The sequence below is a fragment of the Lepidochelys kempii genome, chromosome 18, assembly GCF_965140285.1.
Source record: "Lepidochelys kempii isolate rLepKem1 chromosome 18, rLepKem1.hap1, whole genome shotgun sequence".
Classification (NCBI taxonomy): Eukaryota; Metazoa; Chordata; order Testudines; family Cheloniidae; genus Lepidochelys; species Lepidochelys kempii.
This window is the reverse complement of record NC_136397.1, coordinates 6,552,962-6,578,504: the sequence shown is the minus strand read 5'-3', so window position 1 is coordinate 6,578,504 and position 25,543 is coordinate 6,552,962. Positions and strand designations below refer to the sequence as shown.

At 45.2% G+C, this 25,543-nt stretch overlaps 1 protein-coding gene across 9 annotated transcripts in view; it reads right to left on the bottom strand.

The window, feature by feature from the left end:
- Nucleotides 1-25,543, bottom strand: part of KIF17 (kinesin family member 17) — a 49,689-nt gene that overhangs the window by 1,873 nt on the left and 22,273 nt on the right. For 3 of the 9 annotated variants that reach the window (XM_073316719.1, XM_073316724.1, XM_073316726.1), the window contains 9 exons: nt 23,365-23,817; nt 21,947-22,047; nt 20,706-20,853; nt 19,784-19,863; nt 19,220-19,344; nt 13,870-14,101; nt 5,673-5,931; nt 2,138-2,208; nt 706-826 (listed from right to left, as the gene is read on the bottom strand). In XM_073316719.1, coding sequence (XP_073172820.1) covers nt 706-826; nt 2,138-2,208; nt 5,673-5,931; nt 13,870-14,101; nt 19,220-19,344; nt 19,784-19,863; nt 20,706-20,853; nt 21,947-22,047; nt 23,365-23,817 — 1,590 coding nt within the window. The remainder of the gene's footprint in view (nt 1-705; nt 827-2,137; nt 2,209-5,672; nt 5,932-13,869; nt 14,102-19,219; nt 19,345-19,783; nt 19,864-20,705; nt 20,854-21,946; nt 22,048-23,364; nt 23,818-25,543) is intronic. The other 6 variants (XM_073316722.1, XM_073316721.1, XM_073316723.1 and 3 more) reach the window with 6 other exon arrangements.

Here is a 25,543-nt window from a genome sequence, read left to right as displayed (position 1 = left end):
GTTCATCCACAGCTGCATTTATTTCTGTGTGCTGGCTCAGAGACTGCAGAGCTCTGCAGCGCAGTACATTGTTTGTTTTTAATTAATTTTGGAACAAAGAACCAAAACCAAAAAACAGAGGGCCTCATCAGCAAGAGACTCCTATTGAATTCAATGGGAGTTCTGTGCACAGATGGGCCCATGCTGTACATTTACAGAGCTTAGCTATCCCTAAAACAAATTGAGTCAGACACATAAAGGGCACTTGTCATCAAGGACTAAGTCCATGGCAAATTTAAAAAGGAATCACTAGCACCACTGAATGACACACAGGCTAAGACTGCTGCTTCTGCACCTCCAACCCGTGCTGCTTTATTTCCTCAAAAACTAGGATGATTGGCAACCCTATGGAGGGACAAAAGACAGCAAGTGTTGGTCAGGATGACATTCTGAAAGTGAATTACCTCCAAGTTACAAGCACTGGAAGCAAATCATTCAAATCACTACAGGTAGGTTTATCAACATCTGGTCTGCTAGAGCAACTCTAGGGAACCATTGTCAGAGGGGAAAATGGCTATCACCACCAAAAAAGGAATGGGTCCATTAAAGAGGCTGTTTGACTGGGGAACAACAAATCCCTCTAGACTAACATGCCAGGAACGGAACCCTCACTGGAGGAGATACCAGCACACGGAGGAAAGGAAAGGAGAGTTTTGGGATATTTACCAAGACTCTTCATAGGATCAGCACTGAGGATCTGGCTGGCTCGCTTGGACCGGAAATAGTTACTGGCAATATTCTCACTGTCACTCCTGCTCAGCATCAGTTTGTAGCGGTCTTCTTCCTGCTGGGATCACAAAAAGCTGTGAGCAGCACTCCCCTCAACTCCAGCTCTTAAGCAGCCAAGCACCATTCCATGAGCTAGGGCCAGAGACTCAGAGATAATATGAAGTGATTGAACACATGATTCAATCTGGGTAACAACAGTAACACTACAGAATACATGTTCTTGGGCATAGTCTGGACAGGCATCGGGCTACATCCTGCCACCCTCTCCAATACCTGTAAGCAAAGTCCAACATGTAATGATACAGGTGCAATTCCACTACACTGGAGATTGTTGGGTGTGGGTGGGAGGTTTTTCTTTTGGGGGTGGGAGTGGGATTGTTAGGGTGTTGGGAAGCCTCCCCCATGCAGACCCTGGCTGACCCCAAGTCTCTCCCATTCAGTCAGGCACGTCTGCCCATGTCCCCGCACCCCTCATCCCCATGGTTCTCTGCAGTCCCTGTCCCCAGGCTCAATGCTGTCACCCCATTAGCTCCTGAGCCCATTCTCCAGTGTGTCCTCCACCACTAGTCATTCTGAACCCCAATCTGTGACTCTCTAGCAGCCCTGTGTGCTCCACTCTGTCCTAAGCTGGCTCCGCGGGCCTGGTGCTGTGATGAACTCTATTCTGGGGGGGAATTCTGGGCATAGAATTTTGTATTTTCCTGCATACAAAAAATATTGCCCCAGAAGTGCAGCAGTTCCGCCTTTTGCCCACCAGAGGCCGCTGTGGCGCTAGAACAGCCAGCATGAACGCAGCCGGCTGTTCTGGCGCCACAACGACCTCTGGTGGTTAAAAGGCGGAACTGCAGCACTTCTTGGGCAGAATGTTTTTTATGCAGGAAAATATAAAATTATGTGAGACAAAGGCATTCTGCGTGTCCAGAGATGTGCAGAATTCCCTCAGGAGTAAGAATCTGATGCAACCAATTAACTAGAACTTGAGCCCAGCTCCCCACAGAGAACAGCCAATGCACTATCCTTCTAGTCTTGGAATTGCTCTAAGGCTCCACCTCAATCATTCTGGTCTGGGTTCTCTCTCCTCTTTAGAGGCTGGATTCCCAGCATTCCCAGCCCCTGCTGGCCAGGGTCCTACACTCCACTGATTGGCCACTGGACTGTGAGGCCAGCTCACTGCTTCACTATTTACTCTGCTTTACACACACCTCTGAGCCCTGCCAGTCTTATTCTAATGGCCAGTGATGGCTGGGTATGAGTTCCACTGGAGCCACTCAGTCCTCTGCCTGTTTCCTCCAGAAGGAACAGCTGCGTAGCAACATAGACTCTTCTCAGAAGGCTCCCTCAGGATCCCAGGAGGAGAAGTGCAGCTTACCATCATCAACTCTCCGTTCTCGCCTGAGAAGCTCTTCCTGGCTGGCTTAGTCTGTGGCAATGATGGAACTGCTATGAGAGAACAAAGGCATTACTTAAAGAACCAGCAGCACTGAATCAGTTTCAGATTTTCCTGACTCTCCCCCTTGTTCCCCATTGCTGCTTACAGACACCCCAGATCACTGTTTACTGAGCTATAGGGGGATTAGAAGGACCCTCGCACTACACTTTTTATCCAGTAGATGGCACATGTTATGCACCTACCAATAAGAACATAGGAATGGCCATACTGGATCAGACCAGACCAGACCAGATCAGATCAGATCCCAACAGTGGGGTGGGAGGAGGTATTGGTTCATATTCTCTCTGTATATATAAAGTCTGCTGCAGTTTCCACGATATGCATCTGATGAAGTGAGCTGTAGCTCACGAAAGCTTATGCTCTAATAAATTGGTTAGTCTCTAAGGTGCCACAAGTACTCCTTTTCTTTTTGCGAATACAGACTAACACGGCTGTTACTCTGAAACCTGCCAACTAGTCCAGTATCCTCTCTTCCGACAATGTCCAATGCCAGGTGCTCCAGAGGGAATGAATAGAACAGGTAATCATGAAGTGATCCATATCCCATCACCCATTCCCAGTTTCTGGCAAACACAGGCTAGGGACACCATCTCTGCCCTTCCTGGCCAACAGCCAGTGATGGACCTATCCTCCATGAATTTATCTAGGGTTTTTTTTTGCACCCTGTTAACAGCCTTGGCCTTCACAACAGCCTCTGGCCAGGAGTTCCACAAATTGACTGTGTGCTGTGTGAAGAAATATTTCCTTTTGTTTGTTTTAAACCTGCTGCCTATTAATTTCATTTGGTGACCCCTAGTTCTTGTGTTATGAGAAGGAGTAAATAACTCTTCCTTGTTTACTTTCTCCACACCAGTCATGATTTACAGACCTCCATCATACCCCCCTTAGTCATCTCTTTTCCAAGCTGCGAAGTCCCAGTCTTACTAATCTCTCCTCATACAGAAATTATTCCATACCCCTAATCATTTTTGTTGTCCTTTTCTGTACCTTTTCCAATTTCAGTATATCTTTTTTTGAGATGGGGCAACCCAGATTTGCAAGCAATATTCAAGATGTGGATGTACCATGGATTTATACAGAGGCAATATGATATTTTCTGTCCTATTATCTATCCCTTTACTAATGATCCCCAACATTCTGTTAAGCTTTTTTGACTGCCGCTGCACATTGAGCGGATGTTTTCAGAGAATTATCCACAATGACTCCAAGATGTTTCTTGAGTGGTAACAGCTAATTTAGACCCCATAATTTTATATGTATAGTTGGGATGATGTTTTCCAATGTACATTACTTTGCATTTATCAACATTGAATTTCATCTGCCATTTTGTTGCCCAGTCACCCAGTTTTGTGAGATCCCTTTGTAACTCTTCGCAGTCTGCTTTGGACTTAACTATCTTGAGTAGTTTTGTATCATCTGCAAATTTTGCCACCTCACTGTTTCCCCTTTTTCCAGATCATTTATGAATATGTTGAACAGTACTCATCCCAGTACAGACCCCTGGGGGACACCACTATTTACCTGTCTCCATTCTAAAAACTAACCATTTATTCTTACCCTTTGTTTCCTATCTTTTAACCAGTTACTGATCCATGAGTAGGGTCCTACCAAATTCACGGCCATGAAAAACGCATCACGAACCGTGAAATCTGGTCTCCCCCCATGAAATCTGGTCTTTTGTGTGCTTTTACTTTATACTATACAGATTTCATAGGGGAGACCAGTATTTCCCAAAAGGGAATTGCAGGGGGGGTCGCAATGTTATTGTAGAGGGGTTGTGGTATTGCCACCCTTACTTCTGCACTGCCCTCGGAGCTGGAGAGCCGGAGAGCAGTGACTGCTGGCCGAGGGCCCAGCTCTCCAGGCAGCAGTGCAGAAGTAAGGGTGGCAACACCATATCAGGCCATCCTTACTTCTGTGCTGCTGCTGGCGGTGGCTCTGCCTTCAGAGCTGGGCTCCTGGCCAGCAGCCCCTGCTCTCCAGCTCTGAAGGCAGTGCCACCAGCAGCAGTAGCACAGAAGTAAGGGTAGCACTAACGCAATCCCCACTACATTAACCTTGCGACCCCACCACAACTCCTTTTTGGGTCAGGACTCCTACAAATACAACACTGTGAAATCTCAGATTTAAATAGCTGAAATAATGAAATTTATGATTTTTAAAATCCTATGACCGTGAAATTGACCAAAATGGACCATGAATTTGGTAGGGCCCTATCCACGAGAGGACCTTCCCTCTTATCCCATGACAACTTACATTGCTTAAGAGCCTTTGGTGAGGGACCTTATTTTTTATTACTCACCTTATTATTATTTGGTGAGGGACCAGTGTACTTACATTTTCAGAAAGCCCTCTTTCTGAAAATGTAAGTACACTGTATCCACTGAATCACCCTTGTCCACATGCTTGTTGGCCCCCTTTACAAAAAACATGTTGACTCTTCCCCATCAGATCACGTTCATCTATGTGTCTGATAATTCTGTTCTTCACTATTGTTTCAGCCAATTTGCCCAGTACTGAAATTAGGTTTATCGGCCTGTAATTTCCAGGATCGCCTCTGGAGCCTTTTTTAAAAATTGGCATCACATTAGCTATCCTCCAGTCATTGGGCACAGAAGCTGATTTAAATGACAGGTTACATACCATAGTGCAACTACATGTGGGGTCTGCAGGTCTGTGCAGTGAATATTTCAACCTTGTAGGGAAAATGGTTCACCTCTTGGGCTAAGGCAGCTAATACACAGAAGGGAATGAAATAAAAAGCACAGGACTGGGGATCAGGGATCCTGGGTTCCAGCACCCACTCTAGTACCAAAACAACAAAGAGTCTAGTGACACCTTAAAGACTAACAGATTTATTTGGGCATAAGCTTTCATGGGTAAAACACCACTTCTTCAGATACCCCCTGATACTTGACACTCTACTACAGACTCACTATGGCACATTGGAAAGTCATATCCTCCTTCTGTGCCTCAGTTTCCCCCCTTTTAAAACCAGTCTAAGAATACCTACCTGATGAGGGTTTGTGAAGCCTAATTCATTAATCTCATAAAGTGCTTCAAGGTCCTTGAAGGAAAAGAATGGGGAGAAGGGCAACATTTTTATGTTAAGCACCAGTTACCAGTTCACTCTCCACTAAAGGCCCAGAGACGCTTATGATATTTAATCAGATACGGGTTATACTGTTGTGTGGTTTAACACAAGATTCCATACTATTACTCAAATCAGTGACATCTCGTTCAAAATAAATAGGAAGTTCCAGGAAGAGATACTTTTGTCCTCATTTAGCTAGATTGTCATCCAGGCTCCCACAGAAAGATAACAGTCTATTCTGTACAAGTGAGCCAAACCAAGGTTTTATAAGCAAATACTATCCAAATGCGATACACATGGCCATGCTAGTGAGCAGAGATAAGCTGCGTGGATGGAGGACAATGCAGATACCTTTCTTACCTGCAGGGAGGCTGGTTTTTTGAATGACAAGCTCTGGGAGTTTCCAGCAGCTGCTGTCCTCATCCCAGATGGACTCACATCTGATCTTATCTAGGTTGCTATAGTTACAGTCACGCCGTATGAGGGGCTGCACCTGATCCAGAAGCTGCTGAAAGAGCAAGCAGTCCCGCTCCTGCCGGCGGATGGTGGCAAGATAATCAATCTTCTCTAACTCAAACTCTGACTGTAAGTCTTTGATTTCAGTCTCGGCAGCTTGCAGCTAGGTCACCAAAAGGAAAGGGTTAATTGAGATGAGAACAGAGAAAACTCTAGATGAGTGGCACAACAAGAATGATTAGGGGGAAGATATGAAGAAGGAAGATAGATATGAGGAGAGTTTGAAAAGATTTGGACTGTTTACTTTAGAGAGGAGACTAATAAAGAGAGGGTACGATCACTCTGTATATGAATGGTTCAGAGAAAGTGGACTGTGAACTTCTATTCTCTCTGCCTCATAACCCAATAACAAGAGGACATTCAATGAAACTGAAAGGTGGCAAATTCAAAACTGGTAAAAGGAAACTCTTCTTCACACAATGTGGAATTAGAATGTGGAACTCACTGCCAAATGAAGTTGTGGGAATAAACACTGAATTTTGCTATGAGGAGCTGGAACTTATAGGGACAACAAGAATATTCAGAATCACACTAGCATTTACTAAAAAAATGGGAAAAGATGTAAAACCTCAGGCTTCAAGTTTCAAGCAAATCTCTGACTAACTATTAGGGATTAGGATGAACTCCTCTAGGGTCAGATTCTTCCACGTCTGTCTACTCCAGAGTTTATTGCCCCTTCCCCTGAAGTATCTGGTGTTGGCCCCTATTGTAGACAGGTTACTGGACTAGATGGACCTTGGGTCTGTTCCAGTCTTGAAAGTTCTGTATTCCCGTGATATCTCCACGTATTTAGGAGCTTCCAACTCAGTGGTACATTCCCACAGGGCTTCCAAAATGCATATGCAAAACAGGGCCTTACATGTGTAGACATTGGCCTGCATGTGCACACAGGCCCACCAACAGCGTGAGGCAAAGGGGTCAACTGCCCAGGGGCCCAGGCGATTTAAAAGGGCCCGTGGGCCCCCGGCAGCTGCTGGCAGTGCAGAGGGGCTGAGGCAGGCTTCCTGCCCACCCTCCACACCGCTACCAGAAACGGCCAGTACGTCCCTGCAGCCCCTGGGGAGGAGGTCTTCACGCCTTGCCCCCACCCTGAGTGCCGACTCCGCAGGTCCCATTGGCTGGGAACTGTGGCTAGTGGGAGCTGCAGGGGCGGTGCCTGTGGGCAGCGGTGCGGGAAAACCCCTTGGCCCCCTGCCTAGAAGCCACTGCCAGAGGGGTGTGCCGGTCACTTTCGGAAGCCGCCCGAGGTAAGCAGCTGACCCCCGGATCTCCTGCACCCCAACCTCCTGCCTCAGCCTGGAGTCTGCACCCTGCACCCAAACTCCCTTCCAGAGCCTGCACCCCATATCCCCTCCAGCACCCCAACTGCTGGCCCCAGCCTGGTGGAACTGTGTGAGGGTAGGGGAGAGTGAACAACGGAGGGAGGGGGGATGGTGCAGGGGGCGGGGCTTTGGATAAGGGGCATGGCATGGGCATGGTCTCAGGGAAGGGGCAGAGGGCGGGGCAAGGGTCTTTGGGTTTGCACGATTAGACAGTTGACAACCCTACCGGGCAGGCATTTGGAAACCCTGGCCGTGCCGGAAGAGCACGCCCAGCAGCGGATCCGGCAGCTCGCTGGGCACCAGCAGTGCAGCCAGCAGGTCACTGGGCACCAGCCAGCACAGGCTCAGCACTGCCGAAATGTCAGGCGGACCGTGTCCATGCAGGCGCAGCTTGTGCGTGCATGCCCATTAACTGTTCTGCCCTGAGGCCTGGAATTGCTGTCAGCGGGCCTGCGTGCACACATGTTTTTGGAGGCCCTTTGGTAGTTAAGCACTGTATCTTTAAAGCTGCATGTTGTCAGAGGGTCTGATTTTCAGAATGGCCTCACTTTGATGGGCACAATTTTGCATTTACAATGATTTTTGGGTGCAATTCGTACTGCTTATATGTCTTCTGATTCATAGCTATAATGAACCACAGTCAAATGAAGACAGATACCTAATTCCTTCAGCATCAAAAGCATGTGCCGCTCCCACTTCAGCTGTGAGAATGTAAGAAGCTGTGCCACTAGAGAGAATAATGAGCTCTCTCTCTCTCTTTCACACACACGCGCACACACAGCCAATTGATTAGTCAGGTTGCAGGTCAAAGCAGGACAAAGCTGGAGATGGGCAAACACTCACCATGACCATTCTCAATGATCCCAAGTCCTGCCGACTCTGCCCATGTTATAGATATGTGTGAGTAACTGTACAAATCGTAATAACTCTTAACTCCTGGATAGCACTTTCCTCTGCAGCTCTCAAAAGATCTTTACAAAGGTGAGTGAAAATCTTTGTTCTCAGTTATAGATGGGGAAACAACTTGCCCACATGAGTCAACAGCAGAGCCAAGTAGAGAATTCAGGTCTCCTGAATCTCTGTCTGTCGTTCTATCCAGGCTGGCTCAAAGCATGTCATATATAGCTATCAAAAGTAGGCCATTTGATTTACAGCTTCTATTTTGTGTTATGTTGAGGTGGAATAAAATAGTGGCAATTTTGGGCTCCCCCCAAGCAAAAAATCTTATTCTTATTTTTAGAAATTGTGCGGCTTTGATGTGAGCGAGGATAATTTAATATTTAAGATTATCAGGGGGCTAAAATAATCAAAATCCCTGTCTAACGTGTCTTGTCAGTTACCTAGGATCAGTTTGAGAGTGTCAGTTACCTAGGATCAGTTTGAGAGACACGGAGATTCATAGATATTTAGGTCAGAAGGGACCATTATGATCTTCCAGTCTGACCTCCTGCACAATGCAGGCCACAGAATTTCACCCACCACTCCTAAAAAAGACCTCACACCTATATCTGTGCTATTGAAGTCCTCAAATTGTAGTTTGAAGACCTCAAGGAGCAGAGAATCCTCCAGCAAGTGACCCGTGCCCCATGCTACAGAGGAAGGCGAAAAACCTCCAGGGCCTTCCAATCTGCCCTGGAGGAAAATTCCTTCCCGACCCCAAATATGGCGATCAGCTAAACCCTGAGCATATGGGCAAGATTCATCAGCCAGATACTACAGAAAATTCTTTCCTGGGTAACTTGGATCTTACCCCATCTAAAAACCCATCACAGGCCATTGGGCCTATTTACCATGAATATTTAATTACCAAAACCATGTTATCCCATCATACCATCTCCTCCATAAACTTATCGAGTTTAATCTTAAAGCAAGATAGATCTTTTGCCCCCACTACTTCCCTCGGAAGGCTATTCCAAAACTTCACTCCTCTGATGGTTAGAAACCTTCGTCTAATTTCTAATCTAAATTTCCTAGTGGCCAGTTTATATCCATTTGTTCTTGTGTCCACATTGGTATTGAGTTTAAATAATTCCTCTCCCTCTCTGGTATTTATCCCTCTGATATATTTATAGAGAGCAATCATATCTCCCCTCAACCTTCTTTTAGTTAGGCTAAACAAGCCAAGCTCCCTGAGTCTCCTTTCATAAGACAAGTTTTCCATTCCTCGGATCATCCTAGTAGCCCTTCTCTGTACCTGTTCCAGTTTGAATTCATCCTTCTTAAACATGGGAGACCAGAACTGCACACAGTATTCCAGGTGAGGTCTCACCAGTGCCTTATATAACGGTACTAAAACCTCCTTATCCCTACTGGAAATACCTCTCCTGATGCATCCCAAGACGACATTAGCTTTTTTCACAGCCATATCACATTGGCAGCTCATAGTCAACCTATGATCAACCAATACTCCAAGGTCCTTTTCCTCCTCCGTTACTTCTAGTTGATGCGTCCCTAGCTTATAACTAAAATTCTTGTTATTAATCCCTAAATGCATGACCTTACACTTCTCACTATTAAATTTCATCCTATTCCTATTACTCCAGTTTACAAGGTCATCCAGATCCTCCTGTAGGGTATCCCTGTCCTTCTCTAAATTAGCAATACCTCCCAGCTTTGTATCATCTGCAAACTTTATTAGCACACTCCCACTTTTTGTGCCCAGGTCAGTAATAAAAAGATTAAATAAGATTGGTCCCAAAACTGATCCTTGAGGAACTCCACTGGTAACCTCCCTCCAACTTGACAGTTCACCTTTCAGTAGGACCCGTTGTAGTCTCCCCTTTAACCAATTCCCTATCCACCTTTCAATTTTCCTATTGATGCCCATCTTATCCAATTTAACTAATAATTCCCCATGTGGCACAGTATCAAACGCCTTACTAAAACCTAAATAAATTAGATCCACTGCGTTTCCTTTATCTAAAAAATCTGTTACTCTCTCAAAGAAGGAAATCAGGTTGGTTTGGCACGATCTACCTTTTGTAAAACCATGTTGTATTTTGTCCCATTTACCATTGACTTCAATGTCCTTAACTACCTTCTCCTTCAAAATTTTTTCCAAGACCTTGCATACTACAGATGTCAAACTAACAGGCCTATAATTACTTGGATCACTTTTTTTCCCTTTCTTAAAAATAGGAACTATGTTAGCAATTCTCCAATCATATGGTACAACCCCTGAATTTACAGATTCATTAAAAATTCTTGCTAATGGGCTTGCAATTTCTTGTGCCAATTCTTTTAATATTCTTGGATGAAGATTATCTGGGCCCCCCGATTTAGCCCCATTAAGCTGTTTGAGTTTCGCTTCTACCTCAGATATGGTGATGTCTACCTCCATATCCTCATTCCCATTTATCATGCTACCATTATCCCTAAGATCCTCTTTAGTCTTATTAAAGACTGAGGCAAAGTATTTGTTTAGATATTGGGCCATGCCTAGATTATCCTTGACCTCCACTCCATCCTCAGTTTTTAGCGGTCCCACTTCTTCTTTCTTTGTTTTTTTCCTATTTATATGACTATAGAACCTTTTACTATTGGTTTTAATTCCCTTTGCAAGGTCCAACTCTACTTGACTTTTAGCCTGTCTCACTTTATCCCTACATATTCTGACCTCAATAAGGTAGCTTTCCTTACTGATCCCTCCCTTCTTCCACTCCCTATATGCTTTCTGCTTTTTCTTAATTACCTCTCTAAGATGCTTGCTCATCCAGCTTGGTCTACAACTCCTGCCTATGAATTTTTTCCCCTTTCTTGGGATGCAGGCTTCCGATAGCTTCTGCAGCTTTAATTTAAAATAATCCCAGGCCTCCTCTACCTTTAAACCCATAAATTCTTCAGTCCAATCCACTTCCCTAACTAATTTCCTTAATTTTTGAAAGTCAGCCCTTTTGAAATCAAAAACCCTAGTTGCAGATTTATTTTTGTTAATCCTTCCATTCAATTTGAACTGAATTAGCTCATGATCACTTGAGCCAAGATTATCCCCTACAACCATTTCCTCTATGAGATCCTCATTACTCGCCAAGACCAGATCTAAAATGGCATCCCCTCTAGTCGGTTCAGCAACTACTTGTTGAAGGAATCCATCAGCTATCGCATCTAGGAAAATCTGAGCCCTATTATTATTACTAGCACTCATCCTCCAGTCTATATCTGGGAAGTTAAAGTCTCCCATGATCACACAGTTTCCATTAGTATTTACTTTATTAAAAACATTAAAAAGGGCTCTATCCATATCCAAATTAGATCCCGGTGGTCTATAGCACACCCCAAGCACTATCCTAGGGGAAGCTCTTATAGTTTTCTTCCCCAATTTAATTATTGCCCAGACAGACTCAGTCATATCCATTTCATCGCTTCTTATTTCTTTACATTCTATCTCATCATTGATATACAGTGCTACTCCACCACCTTTACCTTTATTTCGGTCTTTCCTAAACAGCACATACCCTTCAATACCTGTAGCCCAGTCATGACTACTATTCCACCAGGTCTCTGTTATACCTATAATATCTGGTTTCACTTCCTGCACCAGTAACTCTAGTTCCTCCATTTTGTTACCTAGGCTCCTTGCATTAGTGTACAAACATCTTAATTTTTGCTGTTTGGCCTCACTCACATTCTGTACCCTATTAGGCACGGTTATTTTACTACCAGTATAACCTATTAGACTTGTATCTACACTGCCCTTCCTCCTACCTACAGCTGTATCCACTCTTACTTCATTTTCTTTCCACTCTATGCTAAATTCTGGCGTGGAGATTACCTGGACATCTCCCAACCATCTCCCCCAAATTCCTAGTTTAAAGCTCTCTTAATCAGTTGTGCCAGCCTCCATCCTAGAAGTCTATTTCCTTCCCTACTCAGATGAAGTCCATCCCGAGAGAACTGTCCTCTATCCATGAATGCCTCCCAATGGCCATACATCCCAAAGCCCTCCTTATAGCACCACTGCCTAAGCCATCTATTGATAGTCATAATCTTGTCACACCTTTGTTGCCCTTCTCTAGGAAGAGGCAAAATCCCACTAAAGATCACCTGAGCCTCAATTTCCTTAAGCGTCCTCCCCAGCCTAACATAGTCTCCCTTAATACTTTCCAGTGAGAATCTAGCCGTATCATTTGTTCCCACATGAAGGATAATTAGGGGATTCTTTCCCGCTCCCTTTAGAATCCTTTTTAACCTCAGGTCTACATCCCGTATCTTAGCACCTGGAAGACAGCACACCCTCCTATTTTCTGGATCAGCTCTGGTTACAGGCCTATCTATTCTTCTCAATAAAGAGTCCCCAATCACATAGACCTGCCTTTTCCTAGTGACGGTGCTATTCTCCAGTCTATCCCCTGTTCCCTCTGGCTGCAAGTTTTTTCCATTCCCATTCTCCCTTGTAATCCTTTTTAACCCATCCTGTATCCTCCTGGGGCTCATATTTGGTGTAATCTCCATTAACTCTTCCCCTTTTCCTATAGGACTAACCGCTCTTCTCTTCTTCCTTGCCCTGTCACCTTCAGTGACTACCTGCTGAGCCCCTTCTTCATTTTCCAACTCTGCAAACCTATTCTGAAGCTCTATTTCTCCTTCACTAGCCCGTCTTTTCCTCTGCCTAGTTCTTTTAGTCACATGCTTCCACTGACCACTTTCCTCACCCAGTCTCCCCTCAAAATTCCCTAGTCCTGCTTCCATCTGCAAGTCTGAGCTTTTCCCTTCAGATACCTCATGTCTTTGCTCCATAATCTGCTCAAACCCCTTCCTAAACTCTACCAGACTTTCCACCTGCATCTCCAAACCTCTGATCTTTTCCTCCATCAGCTCTATCAGACGGCATTTCATGCAGACAAAACTCTTACCAGGTGCCCCCTCCAGGATCATGTACATACCACAGCTTCCACATCCAGTCATCTTCATTGTGTCATCTGCTACATGGGTCACTCCCACTGCCACCTCTGAATCTGTCATAGCCTTCCCACCTAAATCCTGTTAATCTGGGAAACACAAACCACACCAAAACACCACCACCCACAGCAAAACCAAACCCCACACAAGCACCACAAGACAAACTCCGCTTTCAAACTCCCACTCAAACTCCCCTGTTTACAGCTCTGTTTGCTAGCTCCTGTGCTGCTGCAGCTGTCTGTGCTACTGGCTGCTACCTTTATAGGACCCCTAGTCAGTGAAGCCCCGCCCCCTAATCAGGGCTCAGCTTCTCTTCCAGCACAAAGCCCCTACAAGCCTCTACACATACAAATACTACCAATACAAAGCCAAACACACACAAATACCTTCTCCTCCAACAGAACTCCCACTCAAACTCCCCTGTTTACAGCTCTGTTTGCTAGCTCCTGTGCTGCTGCAGCTGTCTGTGCTGCTGCCTGACTGGCTGCTACCTTTATAGGACCCCTAGTCAGTGAAGCCCCGCCCCCTAATCAGGGCTCAGCTTCTCTTCCAGCACAAAGCCCCTACAAGCCTCTACACATACAAATACTACCAATACAAAGCCAAACAAACACAAATACCTTCTCCTGTCTGATGCCAGAGTCATTCCAGAAAGATGCTGACTGGAGTGTCTCATTACGATAACAAAAGGATGAAGGTGAAGAAGGAAAGGCGGATGAGGGGATAGGGGGATAAGAGTAAGGGGCACCTCCAAGAGTAATCTCATGGATGCTCCCCAAATCTTAACTCTATACAAGAGTTAATTGCTTCTTAGGAGTTACCTTCTTCTGCATCTTCTCCAGCAGCTTGCTCTTGGCTCGCACTTCCTCTTGGATGGAGTCATAGACATTGAGCAGGACCCAGTCACTGCTGTCCTCATCAATTTTCTGCAGAGCTGCCACCAGCTGCTTCTTCCGTTCATCTGCATATTTTTTCCGGCATTTGTGCTTTTCCTTCAGGTCCTTGTTTTTGGCCTGTTCTCCTCCAACCACCTGTTGTTCCAGCAAGTGCAGCCTAGAAGAGTTGGACACATTTCTTAGATCTTTAGCATATAGGAACACTGGCACATATGCAAATAATACACTTCCATGGCAACTTCCTGGAGACATTTGAAAAGATACAATAAACAGACAATGATTTCTGTTGAAGTGAGTATTCAGATTTGTTGACCTAAGAGGTGAGTGATGATCGGGAGCCTCTGTTTTAAGATTTACTTTGTGTCGTGATGTTCACCAAAGCATGAGCTCAGTGTATGTATCTTTACACATATCCTGAACATTCACCATCAGAAAAGGAGTACTTGTGGCACCTTAGAGACTAACCAATTTATTAGAGCATAAGCTTTCGTGAGCTACAGCTCACTTCCTCAGATGCATATCGTGGAAACTGCAGCAGACTTTATATATACACAGAGAATATGAAACAATACCTCCTCCCACCCCACTGTCCTGCTGGTAATAGCTTATCTAAAGTGATCATCAGGTGGGCCATTTCCAGCACAAATCCAGGTTTTCTCACCCTCCACCCCCCCACACAAATTCACTCTCCTGCGGGTGATAGCCCATCCAAAGTGACAACTCTTTACACAATGTGCATGACAATCAAGTTGGGCTATTTCCTGCACAAATCCAGGTTTTCTCACATCCCCCCCACCCCCATACACACACAAACTCACTCTCCTGCTGGTAATAGCTCATCCAAACTGACCACTCTCCAAGTTTAAAGCCAAGTTAAACCAGAACATCTGGGGGGGGGGGGTAGGAAAAAACAAGAGGAAACAGGCTACCTTGCGTAATGACTGAGCCACTCCCAGTCTCTAAGCCTAAATTAATAGTATCCAATTTGCAAATGAATTCCAATTCAGCAGTTTCTCGCTGGAGTCTGGATTTGAAGTTTTTTTGTTTTAAGATAGCGACCTTCATGTCTGTGATTGCGTGACCAGAGAGATTGAAGTGTTCTCCGACTGGTTTATGAATGTTATAATTCTTGACATCTGATTTGTGTCCATTTATTCTTTTACGTAGAGACTGTCCAGTTTGACGAATGTACATGGCAGAGGGGCATGGCTGGCACATGATGGCATATATCACATTGGTGGATGTGCAGGTGAACGAGCCTCTGATAGTGTGGCTGATATCTTCATCATCTGGACCCATGGAAAAGAAGCCCTTGAGGAATTCCACCATGATTTCAACAATTTCCATCCCACCACCAACCTCAGCCTGGTCCAGTCCACACAAGAGATCCACTTCCTGGACACTACAGTGCTAATAAACAATGGTCACATAAACACCACCCTATACCGGAAACCTACTGACCGCTATTCCTACCTGCATGCCTCCAGCTTTCACCCTGACCACACCACACGATCCATTGTCTACAGCCAAGCTCTGCGATACAACCGCATTTGCTCCAACCCCTCAGACAGAGACAAACACCTACAAGATCTCTGTCAAGCTTTCTTACAACTACAATACCCACCTGCAGAAGTAAAGAAACAGATTGATAGAGCCAGAAGAGTTCCCAGAAGTTACCTACTACAGGACAGGCCTAACAAAGAAAATAACAGAACGCCACTAGCCGTCACCTTCAGCCCCCAACTAAAACCCCTCCAACGCATTATTAAGGATCTACAACCTATCCTAAAGGATGACCCAACACTCTCACAAATCTTGGGAGACAGGCCAGTCCTTGCCTACAGACAGCCCCGCAACCTGAAGCAAATACTCACCAACAACCACATACCACACAACAGAACCACTAACCCAGGAACTTATCCTTGCAACAAAGCCCGTTGCCAATTGTGCCCACATATCTATTCAGGGGACACCATCACAGGGCCTAATAACATCAGCCACACTATCAGAGGCTCGTTCACCTGCACATCCACCAATGTGATATATGCCATCATGTGCCAGCAATGCCCCTCTGCCATGTACATTGGTCAAACTGGACAGTCTCTACGTAAAAGAATAAATGGACACAAATCAGATGTCAAGAATTATAACATTCATAAACCAGTCGGAGAACACTTCAATCTCTCTGGTCACGCAATCACAGACATGAAGGTCGCTATCTTAAAACAAAAAAACTTCAAATCCAGACTCCAGCGAGAAACTGCTGAATTGGAATTCATTTGCAAATTGGATACTATTAATTTAGGCTTAAATAGAGACTGGGAGTGGCTAAGTCATTACGCAAGGTAGCCTGTTTCCTCTTGTTTTTTCCTACCCCCCTCCCCCCCCCAGATGTTCTGGTTTAACTTGGCTTTAAACTTGGAGAGTGGTCAGTTTGGATGAGCTATTACCAGCAGGAGAGTGAGTTTGTGTGTGTATGGGGGTGGGGGGGATGTGAGAAAACCTGGATTTGTGCAGGAAATAGCCCAACTTGATTGTCATGCACATTGTGTAAAGAGTTGTCACTTTGGATGGGCTATCACCAGCAGGAGAGTGAATTTGTGTGGGGGGGTGGAGGGTGAGAAAACCTGGATTTGTGCTGGAAATGGCCCACCTGATGATCACTTTAGATAAGCTATTACCAGCAGGACAGTGGGGTGGGAGGAGGTATTGTTTCATATTCTCTGTGTATATATAAAGTCTGCTGCAGTTTCCACGATATGCATCTGAGGAAGTGAGCTGTAGCTCACGAAAGCTTATGCTCTAATAAATTGGTTAGTCTCTAAGGTGCCACAAGTACTCCTTTTCTTTTTGCGAATACAGACTAACACGGCTGTTACTCTGAAACAAATCATTCACCATCAGGTATATCTAGAAATCTTGACATTTATGGCCCTGTATTTATGAAGTAAAAGAGATTTTTTTAAAATGAACATCCTGATCCTTAATCTTTGTTTTGAAACCTGCTGTTTAGCCCCAAGACTGATACAGCAGGGGCTGACATTAGGATACAGACCATCCGAAAATCATTTGTAATTTATTTTCAGTGGATGGAATGAGGCAGATGTAGTAAAGGGAGCAATTTCCATATGCAGGGGCTGCCACATGAAAGGCTTGGTCTCTTGCTGACCTCAGGTCAATAGTGAAGCTCCTGAAAGGCAGGGAAATATCTGCCATGACGATAAGACAAATGCCCTTCTGTGAATCACACAACAAATTGATGCCCGTGCATCATGAGGGAATATGTACCTGCACTGAATTACTGAATATTTTGTGCACAGGAGGAAAAAAACCTGTTCCCCTAACAACCCTCCAACACATCATTTAAGGTGATAGCCCCCTTGGGAATGTTAATATTTTTTCTACAATCCCTTGCCTATGCTGAGGATTTCAGACATTGGTTGCCAGCCCCTCATGTAATTACACTGGTGTAGAGAGGGTAAACTGCTCTAAGTCACTATTCACACTGGTGGAGTTTATCCCTGGTTGAACATGGCGTAAGCTGTACTTACAGCCATTCACTTTTTCTACACTGGGGTTTGCACTGATGCTGCTATATCAGATGTTGGCCACTGGGGGCCAGTAAGGAGAGAATGCCAGAGTAGACATGACCTGCGATGATACTATCTTCTTAACTGTCTTTTCTTCTATCAGAGCATGCAAACCCATTCCTAAAGAACTCAGGTTTCCTCAAGAGGAAACTGGCTCTTTCTGCTCCACTGGACCTCCTGTCTCAATTGCTTGGGTTTGATATGAAACAGTTTAGCCCTCAGCAGCTTTTGTTTAATGCACAATTGAATCCTGCTTTGCTAAACAGTAGTAGAAAGTCTGCAGACATCCTGAACTGTGAAGTCTTTCCAAAGAGGCTTTGAAAATCCCATCTCCAAGGAACCCTGCCTTGCCTGATATGCAAAGAACTCTGATGTTTAACAATGTAATTGTAGGAGTGAGTTTCTTTTCCTTGTGTGTTAAGCAAACTAAGTTCTGCAAGGGAGTGTTGAGATTTGACACAATCAATCAGAATAGTTTCTTTGGAGCTGTCTCAGCCGAACAGGCGAATAGCTTATAATTTACAAATTGCACTACCTTGTATATTTTAATAGCCTGTTTGAGCCTAAGCGATGCCCAGCAGGAAAATGTGCAGCAGAGAAGCCTTTGGGAAACCTTCTGGAGAAGCAGTTACAGTACAAGGCCATTTTCAGAATGAAGCAGCATTCAACACTTTAGAGTTTAATATAGGGGCACACAATTGCCTCAAAAACCAGTGGAACCCACGAAGAGTGAATCAGGATATAATGAAACTCCACTACTGAGGAACAGACAGCAAGTCCCATACTGTTTCAATGCACTGTCATTCTGGTTAAAGGGACTTTCCAGACAGGCCCTCTCCAGGGTAGAGTAACAACTGTGCCGTCCGGAAACTAGTTTGGATTCAAGATGGGCCAAAAGTTGAACCTTGAATCTGAAGCTCTTCATACTCCAAGGGTCAAGTTTGGGTTCAAGGCTCTGAATCTCGTTCCACAGCAGATCCAAGCCAGAAGGGACCAATTTGCCAGTTCTCGTTCAGATGTGATTCTTGCAAGAACAGCTGATTTCATTTTCACCATTTTGGGGGCAAATATCTTACAATAACAACAACCAATGTATTTTTCAAGGTGAGTTTTTCACAGCAGACTGAGAGCCCTAAAGAGGAAAGTCTCATTTATCCAGCTACACCATGGGCAGCAACAAGGCGAGATTCCTCTACACCTCACCCCACCACCGGGGCTCCAATGTCCTGGAGAAACCCCCTCTGGGGTTGAAAAAGGAGTTGTCTCCGTGGTCTGTTTAGTTCCAAACCTTACCAACAGCAAGTAGATGGAAATGCATCAGTTCAAAGATAGGCCTACCAAAAGCCCCAAGAAAGCTGAGTTAGGCAGCATGTGATCTGGTAACCCAGAAGCAAAACACTTGCTGTCCCATTTGCAATCTCCTCGGATGGCCTGTTCCCCAGTATTTCACTCTTATAATTTCTGTATTTTGGCAACATCTAATGCCAGATCTGCTGGCTCTTTGTGTCTGAACAAAACTGGAACTTTCTTGTGGGCAAGAGACACATCTTCTGTTTTGTACACAGTAAGCACACTGTCCGAGCTTAATAATAATAATACAGTGCAATAGTCTGGTTGTTCTGTCCGTGTATGTCACATGCAATGCACAGAAGGCATTCTGCTGGATCAGAGGCACAGTTACTGACCTGGCAAGCACTTGCTGCTGGTCCACAGCCACTGGAAGCTCCTCAGCAGCAATGCCCACTTCTGCTCCAGGACTCTCTCTGGTCACACTCCCAACGTACTGGGCTATCTGAGGCTCTGCTGTGTCCTGAGGGCAAAAGGCAACTAAAGACAGCTGTTCTGAAAACATGCAGCATGTGAACTAGGAGACACGATGAAGCAGGAAGCTGTCTCTCTCATGGAGCAAAGAGTAAGGAATGTCATTTTGCTGCTTCCCCCTGCAGCACAAGCCACCAAAATTGTCACATTACCCTTAGGGATATGGTACTGCTTGGAGTGAAGTTTTGGCATTGGGAAATCTAAATTTTCCTTGCATTTTCAATTGGCTGTGGGATTCTTTTTCATTTAATTTCCTAGTAGTGTTGCTGTGCACTCTTAAACAGCTGCCACATTCCACCCCAGAAGCAGCTGCACTGTAGCTAGATAAATATGCTCTTTGATGAGTATCCATGAACCTCACAGACACAGGGGACAGGCAGCTAGATTTGTTCCATTTGTCTGATAAGGAGCATTAGCCTGATGGATACCTTGGTGGACACCTGTTCTGTTTCTGTGATGGCGACAACAGGGCCAGGGTCAGGGAGGGTTTCAACCCTCAGGACAGCATCTGGAAAATTCAAGAAAAAATACCCAGAACTATTAGCTACAAGCTCTGCACCACTAGAGCATCACTCTATGAAAATATCACCCAAAATTTGCACCGACCACGTGTTTGTGAGCAAAACAGCTGCCAATTGCCACCCCACCCTGTTTGGGGAAAATCAGAGTGACACAGAGAGCATCCTGCATGAATACAGTAGTTTTCACAATGGATGGTAAAACTTTGGAGGTCCACATGAGAATGCTCAGTCTGTCTCTGAGGGTGGGGGTTTACGTTCAAAGAAAAATCACCATTTTGTGTTAGAAAATGTCTGAGCCAAACTCTTGACAACACAGGTCATAGAACTACTATAGATTATCAGCTCTTTGGGGCACAGACCATCTTTCTGGTCTGCATTTGTTCAGTAACTAGCTCAACTGGCTCCTAGGCAACACTGCAAAACAAATAAGAATAATACTATAGCATGGCTGGCAGCAAGTCACAATTGTCTCAGGAATCCCCAAACTTTGCCAAGTCGACAGGCCATATTAGCTACTCACCAGGCATTGAAGGGGCACACCTAATTCACATATAATGGAGAAGTTCACATATAATGGAGAAGTTTGAAGCTACCACCTTCATATTGTGCATAGAAGTGTGGCTTGTGCCAAGCCAACTGGCTTAAGGTACAGCAATGCATGATGGGACCTGTCATCTCTGCAGTTCAAATCTTTTATTCAAACTAAGTGCTGTTGTGGGCCAAGCTAAAAAGTTCTTTTGTCTGCAGTTGCTAGTCCCCAGGTCTACATCCTCCCTGCTCTATGGTTCCCCCAAAAGCTAGCACTTCTCTAGATCTTCCCCGTTCCCACCTGCTTCTTTCCTGAGGTTTTCCTCCAGAGTGGACAGCTTGAGGTTGTAGGAAGTCCGCATGGTATTGATGTCCTCCTGAAGTCGGGCGCGGGACTCTTGCTCGGCTTCATAATCTGCCTTCAGCTGGGCCAGCTTCGCCTCATACTCCTGAAAGGCACAAGGGAACTGTGGACAGCCTGGCATGGCACATACCAGTGGTCTACTCCTGACAATCCCCACCCATTCTGGGCTGCTCGTCACTTCCCTAGCAATATACTAAATACAGAGCTGTATTCACAGCCATTTTCCATTCTACGTTTTAAATGAACACAGCGGCTGCTCAAAGGTGATTGGCTGACAGCCCTGGAGGCTGCAATTCTCCATTTCTCCACAAGACAGGAATAGCTGATGCAACAAGGATGCCAGCATGCCTCAGCCCTGCCCTGGAGGGATCTCCTTTAAGAATGAGAGGGGAGTTCACTCCCCCTAGCACTTTCACCTCTGAGCTCTCTCTGAATTTTCTGATCCTTTCTGATGGTGGATTCTGTGAATCTTGACCCACACACACAAGCTTGGACAAATCCAAAATTGTAATTAAATAGGAATTTTCCACATTAGATAAGTGTTGGTTCATAGGAAATCTAGAATTTAAGCTTCTGTGTATTTGAAATTGGTCATTATGATTTTTTGGGACAAATGAAGCAGCTTTATGTCATACTAACCACATCTCAAATGCTATCAGATTGGAACAAATTTTTGTCCCTCCCAATATGGCCAAATTAGAGCCACCAATGGAACCAAAAGGTTCTATATCTCATTAACAATCACCTAAGCAACCAGCAGCACTGAAGTCATTGGGAGTTTAGTCTAAGTAAGGAGCAAGTAGGAGGCTCAGAATTTGGCCCAATAGTTGGTCAGATCAGATTCGCTGAACCCCTTGCTGACAGGAGATTCCACACTGGAATTGCAGGAAGTGCTGAAAGCTAAGGCACTTCTATAATGCAAAATGACCCATGCTGGGAACCCAGTTCCATCTCATCTCCAAAGCAAAATGGAACAATGTTGGGAAAGAGTGCTATTGTAACAGGGTCTCCAACAACACAGGTTTTGTCTACAGTACAAGACCAAAGATTGAGGTGCATGGGCAGAGGTGTACCAAGAAGATCACACAGTACCCCCTTGCGCTACAGTTGTGCTGAGGATTACAGAAGTGGACAACCCCCAGCAGGAAACAACTTGGGGGTCACGCTCCCTGGCTTACTTCTCTGATCAGCTGCTTCTCTGCCTCGACATCTGGCTGGGGTTCAGGTAGGAGAGCTGGCTTCACTTCCAGGTGAGCAGTCTCAGCAGGTAACAGACCTGCTAAGGAAAGGAGAAATATTACTCACACATACAACAGAGGATTGTCCACAGATCATTTGGCAACTAACCAACAGAAAGAGGCTAACAGATGATAAGGAATGGGTCAGCCTAGACATTACTTTAAATTGTGCTAATATGATACAGTGCATGCTGATAGAGAATGCTCTGTGCTGGGGCCGCACCTGAGAGACGGTCATTGCTGGGTGGAAGGACAGAGTTTTAAACAGCTTGGTTCCAGGTATGTAAAAGGCTGAAGATAATTCTAGTCTAGTCTAGTCTAGATAGGTTCTTGCTATTATTTTCCAGGATGTAATTGAGGGCTACAATGGTATGATCTTTGCCTATGGCCAGACTAGCAGTGGGAAATAGTTTACAACGTAGGCCACTCTAAACCCTTCAACACAGAAAGGCATCGTTCCCTGGACACTGGATCACATTTCTGAAAGCAGTACAGGTATGCAGTGATGTGAAAGGGCTATGCCAGTAAATGCAAGAGTGAGAGATGTTTGGAATACAGTGCTAATTAGAGTCTTCCTGTCCCTGGTTTTCATCTAGCTATTCACTCAGGGAGGTGGATCATTCTCACCCCCATTTTACAGATGGGGATATTGAGACACACATGTTATGCAGCTTGCCCTAGGTCAGATAGAGAATTAGCATCAGAGCTGAGAACAGAACCTAAGAGTCCTGATGCCTAGTCCTCTGCTCTAACTGCTGGAGAACGCTGCCTCTTAACCCCAACCTAAAGCTACAGGGATGTAGGCAAGATGTCTGGTTGAATGGAGCAGTGATCTTGTGAACTTGTGGTTCTCAAGCTTCATAGCCCCTATGCAGCTTCTTTCTCTTACTTATCCTCAAAAAGAAAAGGCAGGAGTACCCATGTGATAGCAAAGGAAATGAGGCCACTTAATGTGGCCATCTAACATAACCTCAGGCCCCGGGGAGGATCAACAGTAGGGAGGCAAAGGGGGCATGGAGATTGCCTGCTCTCTTGAAGGCTGCTTCTGGCTAGGGAATGCCATAGAGTCTTAGCCCCTACATGATAGGCTGCTGCTATCCAGGAGTATGGAGGATGGGTAATAGAGGCTACTCCCCTCCCTAAAGTCTCCCCGCATCTGAAAACAGACTGCTCCCATCCTAACCCTTACCCTCCCACCTAACTTGAAGGCCAAAACTGCTGGTGTTGGGCTGAAGAGAGCCTTCCCCAATAGGTAGGAGGGAGGTTGGGGAGAAGTGCCAATATGCACTATGTATATTTAAGGTGTAATTTTCTGGCCAGTGATAAAGCAACTCTGGAGCAGTTCAAGGGCATCATACCTGACAAGTTATTTGTGTTCATCTGTTCAGCCAAAACGGCCTTCAGCTTCCTGATCTCGTCCTGATACTCCCTCAGCAGGGCATCTTTGGGATCCTCATTGATACGGGGCTTGTTCTTGATGTTCTTTGCCCGGTTGGCGTAGCGCAAAGTGCTGAGGCTCTCATCGTAGTTGTTATCAGCAGGAGACAGGCAGGCCACCATGAGGGTCTTGGTGTTTCCCCCGAGGGAGTCCTGCAGCAACCGGGTCAGCTTTGAGTCTCGATAGGGGATGTGTTTGCACCTGCCATCTACCAGGGCTGAGATGACATTGCCCAGAGCTGAGAGAGAGAGGTTAATTTTGGTGGCCTCTTTGAGACGCTCCCCTGTGGCTCCAGTTTTGGACTGCCTCTCGCTTCCAGCCAGATCCACCAGGTTGAGTTTTGCAGCCCTCAGGTGCTCCTGCCCTCTCTCATCTGCAAGAAAACAATGTGAGATCGGGTTCTTTTAAGAAGAAGCAACTTCACCAGACAAGGACCAGGCCTCTTGCCCTTAGGCATCGCATTTCAATTTGAGCCACAGACTTTGTATGTACATAGGCCCCAATTCAGCAGAGCACATATACACATTCATAACTTCAAACACAGGCGTAAGTCCCATTGAAATCATGTGCTTACCTATTTTGCTGAATCAGGGCCTTGGTTCCCAGAATACCCAGCAAAACTTCTTGAGCTGATTTAGGTTCAGATCCCATGAGCACTCTCAACTCCCATAGGCTTCAGGGGAAGATGAGGGTACTCAGCACCTTGCAGGATCAGACCCTTACCTTGTATAGGTTATTTCATACAAACTATGTCCTGCATGATGTTTCATGGAGTTAAATTATAACTGCCAGACAGAGAGAGAGAAATGAAAGGGGTGGAGATATGGGAGAATGGAAATGAGAGTCAAGAGTCCATGGGGTAGGAATTCAGCAAGGCCGGAAGAAACATGTGGCAGTACAAGCAGCAGAGGATGTGAATGGCCAGAGAGGAGGATCAGTTCAATTGGACTACAGTGAAAGGCTTGGGGGATTCAGGAAGCCTGGAAGCGATATTTAGTTCAATTTCTAGCCTACGGCTTCTCTCTAGGCCTGAATCAAAGCTACCTCAGTGTATGGTGATGCTCATAGGGCTGCCTGTGGTGCACAGATACAAGTTTGTTTCCCCTCATGTCATAAATATAAAGGGAAGGGTAAACCCCTTTGAAATCCCTCCTGGCCAGGGGAAAGCTCCTCTCACCTGTAAAGGGTTAAGAAGCTAAAGGTAACCTCGCTGGCACCTGACCAAAATGACCAATGAGGAGACAAGATACTTTCAAAAGCTGGGAGGAGGGAGAGAAACAAAGGGTCTGTGTGTCTGTCTATATGCTGGTTTCTGCTGGGGATAGACCAGGAATGGAGTCTTAGAACCTTTAGTAAGTAATCTAGCTAGGTATGTGTTAGATTATGATTTCTTTAAATGGCTGAGAAAAGAATTGTGCTGAATAGAATAACTATTTCTGTCTGTGTATCTTTTTTGTAACTTAAGGTTTTGCCTAGAGGGGTTCTCTATGTTTTGAATCTAATTACCCTGTAAGGTATCTACCATCCTGATTTTACAGGGGGGATTTCTTTATTTCTGTTTACTTCTATTTCTATTAAAAGTCTTCTTGTAAGAAAACTGAATGCTTTTTCATTGTTCTCAGATCCAAGGGTTTGGGTCTGTGGTCACCTATGCAAATTGGTGAGGCTTTTTATCCAACATTTTCCTGGAAAGGGGGGGTGCAAGTGTTGGGAGGATTGTTCATTGTTCTTAAGATCCAAGGGTCTGGGTCTGTAGTCACCTAGGCAAATTGGTGAGGCTTTTTACCAAACCTTGTCCAGAAAGTGGGGTGCAAGGTTTTGGGAAGTAATTTAGGGGGAAAGACGTGTCCAAACAGCTCTTCCCCAGTAACCAGTATTTGTTTGGTGGTGGTAGCGGCCAATCCAAGGACAAAGGGTGGAATATTTTGTACCTTGGGGAAGTTTTGACCTAAGCTGGAAAAGAGAAGCTTAGGAGCTTTTTCATGCAGGTCCCCACATCTGTACCCTAGCGTTCAGAGTGGGGAAGGAACCTTGACATTGGACTACAGTGAAAGGCTTGGGGGATTCAGGAAGCCTGGAAGCGATATTTAGTTCAATTT